Genomic DNA, 7,608 nt, shown 5'->3' with positions numbered 1-7,608 from the left:
TCACTGAGCCTCCTCTGTGTCCAGTGCACAGATCAGGAGACTGAAGCTCAGGAGACAGTGAGGACTTGCCCACACAGGCCCCTCAGTGGTCACTAGGCCCTGCAGGAGGTCTGCTGCTCCTTGAATAATTAGGGAGGGCGGGTGGGCTGTGAGCAGAGGGATTCTGGCACCCCCGCCCGCCAGCCTCTGGGGCCAAAGCCCTGTGGTGTTTGGTAAGAGGCCCAGTGCAGGCTGGCTGCTGCGTCGGTGTGTGTCTGAATGAACGAATGAGCGAATGAATGAGTGGGTGGGCACGTGCAGGCCCTCAACACTCAAGTCCACATCCAGGGCCCTTCGGACACCTTTATTGAGAGATAGGGGTTTGTTTTCGTCAACTGCAGATGGTGGGAGTGGGGGTGGGCGTTTGAGCTACAGGGCTGCGTCATCACCGGGGGCAGCTCAGGGGCTCCAGACTCCATGACCGACGCACTCATGGCAGGCAGGGCCAGCTTCTGGGCACACCTCGTGACCTGGCCGCAAGCTAATGATATAAGATCAGGTGTCGTGGGTATGTCTGTGGTGCACGGACATGTGTCCCTACCTACAGCAAGTGCACAGAGAGGAGCATAAAAACATCAATAGGAAAAACCGACTTCAGTCACAGTCACAGTCACAGACTCCGCCCTGGAGATCCTGCATCTACCGAGGGTCTGGGGCAGTGCGGCATCCACGTTGCCCTTTCTCAGAGCACCATCCTGAGAGACACCATTCTGTCTGTTCCAGGGTGTGTCCTCCAGAACAGTCCCATCCAGGTGAGAGGGTAGAACAACCACACCTGTTTTTTAGACGAGAAAACCGAGGCTCAGAAATTATGGCCCAAGGTCCAGGAGCCCCAGAGAAGGGTCTGAGGCTCCCCTGTCTGGCTCCGAGTCCAGGTCCGCGTTCAGAGCCCAGCCTGAGGGGCCTTAGCATTTGCTAAACTCTGAGCCCACTCCTAGCACTCCTGAGCAGGGGTAGGGGCTGCACTGGCCTCTGGACCCCCCTGGCTGGCAGCAAAGCTCCTCTGTCCAGAGCAGACCATGTCATGGGAGCTCTGTGGGGGAGGAAGGTCCCTCTGTGCTCGCCCTGTTTCCCCGGGGTTGGTGGCCCTCGGTCGCTGGGAGGGCTGCCTGGCTGACAAGACTTGTGGGAGGCAAGGTTTGATAGGAAGTGCAGCGAATGGGCCTGACTCCCCTGGGCCCTGTTCTTGGCGAGCCGAAGGGTCCTGTGGCTGGAGAGGGATTTTGTGGGGCTCAAGGAACCCATCAACTCAACAGCCAGATCCAAGTGACTGCAGATACTATATCATTCAACTCTCATTTCACAGACAGGGAAACTGAGTCTGGAGAAGGCAAAGTGGCTGAACACAGCTCAAGATCAGGTGTCCGGGTCCCAGGTCCACGTGGCTGGTGCAGGCAGCCTGCCCAGAGCCCACTTCCCCTGGGCAAAGGCTGCTCCGAGACATGGAAATCCTTTGAAGAAAAGGCTGACTTTTGCTTCCTGTGGCTCCCAGCTCCTGGCTGGTCCCGGCCAGCTTCTCCTGGGAATGTCTTCTCTTGGGCTCAGGCAACCTTCTTAAGCCAGGGGCCTGGCCAGTCCTGTCCTCCGTGGAGCCTGGATCCTAGAGACCAAGGAGGCGCCAGCTTTTTCAACTGCTTGGAGGCTGGGGCTAGGGCTGCCGCCGCCAGAGGGTGACAAATGAGTCTGTGCCTCAGCCCAGAGCTGCCAGCCAGCGATGCCTGGACGCACGGCTCCTTCTCACCTGAAGCCTGAGTTCCTGGGACCTGGAGTCTTACTCAGGGACCAGGCACCATCGCCCCTGTCCCACATTCCCCTTTTCAAGGCCCCACCCTGAAGCCAGCTCTGGGCATGGCTGCCAGACGTCAGCCTGCACAGCCACAAGCAGAGCACACGGAATGCACACCCCGTCCTGGCCATGGCCACGTGGGCAGGTGCGGGAGACCAGGCCCCTGATCCGGTGTCCCTTCTGCCGAGCCTGAGAGGCCACAGCTAAAGATCGTGAGGCTGAGGCTTGAGCCCCCTCCCACTTGGTGTCCCAGCAGAGCCCCTGGGCCTTGGCCTGGGTGAAGATGGGAGGGAGGAGGGGAGGCCGAGGTCTGGGCGATTCCAGGTCAACCCATTTTTGTCCTTTTTGGGCTCATGGTCCCTTATGGGGGCTACGGCTGCCTGCGGCAAGGGTGGTGGGAGGGACCCCTGGCCCCAGCAGTGGCCCCCAGCTTGCCAGGCCTGAAGGGGAGAGTCAGGGGGCTTTCTTGGAACTGCCTGAGGAGGGGGGCATGGGTCTGCCTGGCAGGGTCTGCAGGCAAGGCCCAAAGGCACGGAGCCTGTGGGACTGGGGCTGGACTCCCCGAGCTAGACAGAGGGGGTGCAGGCCTCAGAGATGTGGACATGGGAACAGCAGCCCGGACATCAGAGGCCCAGCCCCACACAGCACCTTTCATTTCCTTCTCTGGAACCATCCATTAGTCCGGGAACAAAGAAAACGCCTTTGGCTGCACACTAATTTCTCCTTGTGAGAGGCCCTTTTCGTATCTGGGAGAGGAGCGCTCTCTTGTTCTGGCTTTCAAAGAGGAGATGGGGGAGGGGTGGGGAGGAGTTGGGGACAGGCCCGGGAGACGCGGATGAGAAACAGGGGTTGGGGGGTGGAAGGGGGGGTCCCAGGCCTCAGACTCCAGCACAGGCTGGCCTCTGCCCGACCCCCATCAAGGCTCCCGGGTGGGGGCTGCTCTGTTTGTCGGGGGCAAGGACCCATGGCCAGGCTCCTCCTGGACACGGCCTGGGGCGCAGAGCCTAGTACAGCGTCTCGCGGGTGGCATTGCTGGACAGGGTGTGGTTGCTGGACACGCTGTTGGCCTTCCTCGAGAAGGCTGGCCTCTTCCTCCTACGCCGCCACACAGGGCAGAGGCAGGCCAGTGTGGCCAGGAAGATGTGGCGGAAGTTGGCGGAGACGAGGTTGTACAGGATGGGGTTGATGGTGGAGCTGACGTAAAAGAGTGCGTTGGTCACCATGTAGAAGTAGTGGTAGAAGTCGTAGAGGAACCTGCAGGGAGAGGAGGCATTCAGACCCCAGACAGAGCTCTTGAGGGCCCCAAGGCGGGGGTGACAGCCGGGGCCACAGTGGCCGAGGGATGTGGTGGCTCAGACGCTAATTAAAACACCACTTGAGAATGGCTGCGCATGGGGACATTTCACAACTAACTCCAGGGTCTGGCTTCTCCTGAGCAGCTGCAAGTTCCAGTTGTGCTCCTGCCCAGCCTGGGCTTCTTTAGGTGGGGCGTGGGCTCTGCTTGTCCATCCCTGCCTCTCCCTGCAGCCGCCTGCATTGCCCTTCGCAGCTCTGTGCATCCAAGGGTCCAGGGCTCAGCTGGTCCTGGCCTAACCAAACAGCCAGGGCAGGAACCCCCTCCACGCCTCCCCAGCAGCCACACACCGTGCCCTCCTCCCTCACCAGGCAGCTCAATTACCACCAGGCAGTCCCGAGTTTCAGAAGCTTTTGTGGTGACCGCACTCTGTTGCCTGTGCCTTCTCCCCCACATTGGTCCTAGGTGCGCCCTCCCCAGTGGTTGTCACTGGAAGGAACCTGTTATTCTGGAATCTGGCAGTCCCACTGCACAGAAAACAGCTCACAAGTAGGTCCCAAGGTGCCATCTTAGGACAGCCAGCGGCAAGGCTGGCCTCTGGCTGGTGCCTGGGGCTTTGGATTTGGGAAGGCTCTGCCATTTTCGGATGAGGGGGGCTCCCTGCACCTGAACTGTTGGTGCAAACAGTAGGGGTTTTGCCAGGCAGTGGGTGCCCCTGTGATCAGCCCCCACATCGTCCCATGAGGCTCCTCTGGGAGGGGGCCCTGGAAACTGCATCTGGTCTCCCCCTGACCCCACTCCATGTGTCTTTTCCCTTTGCTGACTTTGCTGTATAAGCAAAGTTTGTCAGTATTGCAGCTCTTGCTGCCATAAGTCACAGCCCTGAGTATAACTCCAGGCTGAGCCCTGTGGGTCCAACCTGGGTGGCCTTGGGGCTCTGACAGCTCCCATATGAGCAGGTGACACCCCCACCATGTCCCCAGCAGAACCAGGGATGTCTCTCTTTACACCTTCAGGAAACTGCCTGGGCCATCTCTCTTAGGACCGACTTTCCTTCTCTGCACCAGACTGGCCTGCACAGTCCCTGCCCTGAACCTATCCCTCCATGGCCTTCTCCCGGCCCCAGTCACAGCACACCCCTGCCCAGGGGGTTCACCGGGGGACACACCACACCCCTGTCCTGAGTGGGTCCTCTCAGCAGTGCCTGCCACACCCACCCACTGTTTTGGGAGCACTTACTTGTCCAGCACCCAACCTCCCAGTACTCACGGAGTCCACTGCTCGTCCGAAATGTAGCAGAACATGAGGCGCCGCACGTGGTAGGGCAGCCAGCAGACCACAAAGGCGATGACCACTGCACCTGAGGCACAGAGACGTGGGCTCAGAGATAGGACACGGGCTCAGAGAGGGAGAGACGTGAGCTTGGGGAGGGAGACACAGGCTCAGAGACAGGACACAGGCTCAGAAAGGGAGAGGCATGGGCTCAGGGAGGTAGACACTGGATCAGAGACGGAAACGTGGCCTCAGAGACAGAGAGATAATGGCCTCAGAGAAAGAGACACATGGCCTGAGGGAGGTGCAGGGAGACATCCCATGTTCATGGATTGGAAGGCTTGATATTGTTACGGTATCAGTGCTACCCAAAGCCCTCTACAGATTCCATCCCTATCAAATTTCAAGAATGCTTTTTGCAGAAATAGAAAAATCTATCCTACAATTCATATGAAATCTCAAAGGATCCTGGGCAGCCAAAACAATCTTGTAAGAAAATAAAGTTGGAGGTCTTACACTTCTTGATTTCAAAACTTACTACAAAGTTACAGGGTTGTGCTGGCTTAAAGATAGACAAATAGACCAAGGGAATACACTAGAAATCCCAGAAACGAACCCTCACCTTTATGGTCAAGTGATCTTCAACAAGACCATTCAGTGGGGAAAGGACAGTCTATTCAACAAAGGGTGTTAGGAAAACGGGACATCCACTTATATGAAGGTGGATCCTCCCCTCACACCATATACAACAATGGACTTGAAGTGGATTAAAGACCTGAACATAAGAACTAAAACCATAAAACTCCTGGGAGAAAACATAATGACTTCACAACATTGAGTTTGGCAATGATTTCTTGGGTATGACACCAAAAGCACAGGTCACAAAAGAAAAAAGTAGATAAATTGAACAACATAAACACTAAATTTCTGTGTATCAAAGGATGCCATCGGGAGAGTGGAAGTCGGCGCATAGAAAGGGAGAAAATATTTGCAAATCACATCTGATAATGAGTTAACCTCAAAATTATAGCTTTCTTGGCGGTATGATGGCTCAGCCTGTAATCCCAGCACTTTGGGAGGCAGGAGGCAGGTCACGAGGTCCAGAGGAGATCGAGACCATCCTAGCTAACAGGGTGAGAACCCGTCTCTACTAAAAATACAGAAAGAAAACTAGCGAGTGAGGTGGCTGAGAGCCTGTAGTCCCAGCTACCGGGGCTGAGGCAGAATAAAGCGTGAACCGGGGAGGCTGAGGAGCTTACAGTGAGCTGAGATCTGGCCACTGCACTCCCAGCCTGAGGCGGAAAACAAGGCAGGCCAGTCTCAAAAAAAAAAAAATTATAACTCTTAAAATATTATGAAAACAAAAATCCAATTCCAAAAAATGGGCAAAGGACTCAGATATTTCTCCAAAGAAGATACAAATGGTCAACAAGCACATGAAAGATGTTGTGTCCATTAATCCTAAATACTAGAAATGCAAATCTAAACCTGTGAGATGCCTCAAATCTATTAGGATGGCTGCTACAGTAAAACAGGCTGCATGGGCAGGACACACCTGGGGTGGCAAGCCAGCAGTCCTGAGCTGGGGCTGGTCCTCCCATGGGGTTTGACAGAATGGGTACCCTGCCTGTGTGAGCCCACGCCCAGGCTTCACTAGCCCTGAGAGCTCTGTGTCCAAAGCTCTGGCTGGTTCCCATGAGCAGGGAAGGCTGAGCCCAGGGCCAGGCTCCCTTAGGATCCTGGCAAACCATATCTCGAACCGACCAAAGGAAGGAAGCAACATCATAAACAAACCGATCAAACAATCTCGAGATCGGCGATCGTTGAAAGAGGATAAAAGTCGAAGGAAGAAGATCGGTAAAGGTCGAATAAAGATCGTCGATGGGAGGAGGGAGGAAGGGAGGGAGGGAGAGGTAGAGGAGTGAATGGAGGGAGGGAGAGAGGGATGGTTGGATGGAGGGAGGGATGAAGGGAGGAGGGAGGGGTAGATGGATGGAGGGAAGGAAGGATGGATGGATGGAGGGAAGGATGGATGGATAGAGGGAAGGAAGGATGGATGGATAGATGGAGGGATGGAGTGCAGAATGGCACTCACCCCTGGGGGGAGCTGGCACCCTTGGGTCTTGGCCTGATAGCTCCATCCCTATGTCTTTAAACCTTGCCCAGGCTTGGGGTGGTTCAGCGCTCGCTGCCTTTGCTGGCCCTGGCCTGCCTCCCGCCCCTGGAGGGCCCAGAGGTTACGTACGTAGAACGCGCACGCCGTGCCGCAGGGCCTGGACCCTTCCGGGCTCGATGGCCATGCTGAATGTGCTGTGCTCGCCCCCAACCGTGCACACCTGGCCCTGCTCGGCCGCCTGGCGTACCATGACAGTCAGCTTGTTGGCAATGATGGTGTTCAGGACCGAGATGACCACCATGGGGAATATGAAGGACATAAAGGTGTTGACCTGCGGAGAGGAAGGGGGAGGCCGTCAGAGCCAGCAGCGGGACTCACGCACCCCCACCTGGGATGCCTGCCGTGCTGGCTGGAGTGTCAGGCCTGCTAGGTGCGAGGCCCTCAATCAACACAAGTTCAGGAGGTCCGGCCCTATCCCAGCTGCCCGGAAGACACAGCCACCCCAGCCGCTGTTCCAAGCTGGCCCTCAGCCTGCTCCCGACCCTGCCTCGGACTGGGAAGTTGTTCACAGACTCCCCCACCTTCATGGGCCCCTCCTGAGGGTCCCACTTATACACAGCAAGGAACACAAACACTGGGGTGTCCCGGCTGTGGCAAAGGCCCTGGGCTCTTGGTTCCCAGGTCTGGACACGTTGTGTTTATGGCTGAGGCCCGCAAGCACGTGGCTGCCCCCTCCGAGGCCCGTCTTGTGGGACAGCCAAGCTCTGCCCTTGCAGCTGTGTGCAGACGGTTCTCTTAGGTCCTGATAGCTCACACTAATAGAAGCCCCTTCCTCTCGCCCACCCCAGCTACCTCTCAGGGCATTGAAAGGTACAGGGCCCCTGTTATTAGCACCTGGAGCCCCGCTCCCCAACTCTAGCTTCCACATCAACCCACAAGGCTGGGTCATCACAGCTACTCGGCACCTGATCCAAGTCCTGGACAGGCTAGTGGTCCTGCCCAAAGACTCCAGCGCAGGAGGGGCTGCGCCTGGATCTGAGCCTGGCCCGAGCTGAGTCCCGCTCCTTCTGCGACTCCTGGCTGAGACGTGACTCTGCAGGC

General features: G+C 57.1%; 1 protein-coding gene across 1 annotated transcript in view; it reads right to left on the bottom strand.

The window, feature by feature from the left end:
• Positions 1-311: 311 nt before the first annotated feature.
• The window catches only part of NTSR1 (neurotensin receptor 1), a 54,751-nt gene continuing 47,454 nt past the window's right edge, over positions 312-7,608 (bottom strand). The window contains exons 2-4 of the mRNA XM_009215792.4: positions 6,637-6,838; positions 4,389-4,479; positions 312-3,079 (exon numbers count right to left, since the gene is read on the bottom strand). Coding sequence (XP_009214056.2) covers positions 2,830-3,079; positions 4,389-4,479; positions 6,637-6,838 — 543 coding nt within the window. The 3' untranslated portion in view covers positions 312-2,829. The remainder of the gene's footprint in view (positions 3,080-4,388; positions 4,480-6,636; positions 6,839-7,608) is intronic.

This window comes from Papio anubis, chromosome 16 (genome assembly GCF_008728515.1).
Source record: "Papio anubis isolate 15944 chromosome 16, Panubis1.0, whole genome shotgun sequence".
NCBI classification, from domain to species: domain Eukaryota; kingdom Metazoa; phylum Chordata; class Mammalia; order Primates; family Cercopithecidae; genus Papio; species Papio anubis.
This window is presented reverse-complemented; position numbering and strand designations above follow the sequence as displayed.